Raw genomic sequence first — 1,375 nt, 5'->3', positions numbered from 1 at the left:
GTGATACTTGATTGTAATTCCTGGTTGAACTTAATCTAGGAGATTTTTAGGCACAAAATTGAGAATGCTTTCTGAGAGGATTTTTGGTTCCCTCTGCCAAGACACAGAGCTCTCTTCAGCCCACTTCCTTCTGTGTTCTTTTGTTTAATGACAGATCTCGGGTTTAGCTTTCCACCTTGCTCAAACCCCAAGCCCCAGTTTCACCCGTAATGTCCTAAGGAGAGCACTTTCCCTTTGGAGCTCTGATTTCAGTTTCAGACCCAGATCATAGCTGAGTTTTGTTTTGTTTTGTTTTTTTCTCTTCTCCTCTCCTGTTGCCCCTCTTGGGGATTTTCTTACTTCCTGTAGTTCTGGCAATACAATAAAAATTGTTTTATTGAATGTGGTTGGTTTTTAGCCAAGGGTAGGAGATAGGTATGCGAGAATATCTAGTCTACCATATTGCCAAAAGTGAAGGAAAATTAAACTCTTCTAAACATTTATTTACTTGAAGCCAGCTGTTAGTACAGCCACACACATATTACCCCACCAAATTGTCATTTGTGTTTCATCCAGCTTTGGTTGGTACCACTAAATTTTATGAAAAGCCCTTTTTTCTCCTCTCAGGTAGACTGTTTTTTGTTGTTTTTTTTGTTTTTTTTGTTTTTTTTTTGATAACATTTACTTAAAATTCTAAGTTCTTTTTTTGTTTGTTTTGTATTTTGTTGTTCTTACAGGATTATGTTGACAAAGAGAAGGCAATTGCCAAAGCCTTAGAAGACCTCAGAGCCAACTTTTACTGTGAACTCTGTGATAAGCAATATCAGAAACATCAGGAATTTGACAACCATATCAACTCCTATGATCATGCACACAAGCAGGTGAGGAATAGTTACTTGCTAACGAAGAAAAAGATACTTTATTGTTAAGTGTTGGATTTTATGAGTGTACCCAAAAAACTTGGTGTCTATAGTTCTTGTGTCTGCCGATCTTTATCCGAGATCATATGACATGCTTCATTTTTTTTCCAGTGGCAAAAATCCTGATAATAGACACCTCCTATCTTTCCCACCACTATTTAACACATTAACTGCCATGTGAGTTGTATTTAACGCAAGCTAGTTTTGAGCCTGAGGCCTCATAAAGCAAAACCTGGGCAAAACCCTGCAGTTGGTTCATGAAAATCTTACTTGTTGATGTTCTTATTACAATTAATACTGACAATTTAAAAACATGGATTAAGTGAATAGAATTCAATAAATTTCATTTTTCTATTTGTGCTTACCTTTAAATTACACTTAAGCCTGACGAGTCAAGGAAAACACTTTACCCTTACGAACTATTTTTCAAGCTTTCACATTACTTTTTACGTTACTAATTTTCAAGTTTTTATCTT

General features: G+C 35.7%; 1 protein-coding gene across 2 annotated transcripts in view; it reads left to right on the top strand.

The window, feature by feature from the left end:
* The window catches only part of GPATCH8 (G patch domain containing 8), a 110,412-nt gene that overhangs the window by 61,756 nt on the left and 47,281 nt on the right, over positions 1-1,375 (top strand). The window contains exons 1-2 of one of the 2 annotated variants that reach the window (XM_012659096.1): positions 551-606; positions 717-860. In XM_012659096.1, the coding sequence (XP_012514550.1) occupies positions 580-606; positions 717-860 (171 nt within the window). In that variant the 5' untranslated portion in view covers positions 551-579. Of the gene's footprint in view, positions 1-550; positions 607-716; positions 861-1,375 lie in introns of those variants that run through there. The other variant, XM_012659095.1, reaches the window with a different exon arrangement.

The sequence above is a fragment of the Propithecus coquereli genome, unplaced genomic scaffold, assembly GCF_000956105.1.
Source record: "Propithecus coquereli isolate 6110/MARCELLA unplaced genomic scaffold, Pcoq_1.0 Scaffold598, whole genome shotgun sequence".
In the NCBI taxonomy this organism is placed as follows: domain Eukaryota; kingdom Metazoa; phylum Chordata; class Mammalia; order Primates; family Indriidae; genus Propithecus; species Propithecus coquereli.
This window is presented reverse-complemented; position numbering and strand designations above follow the sequence as displayed.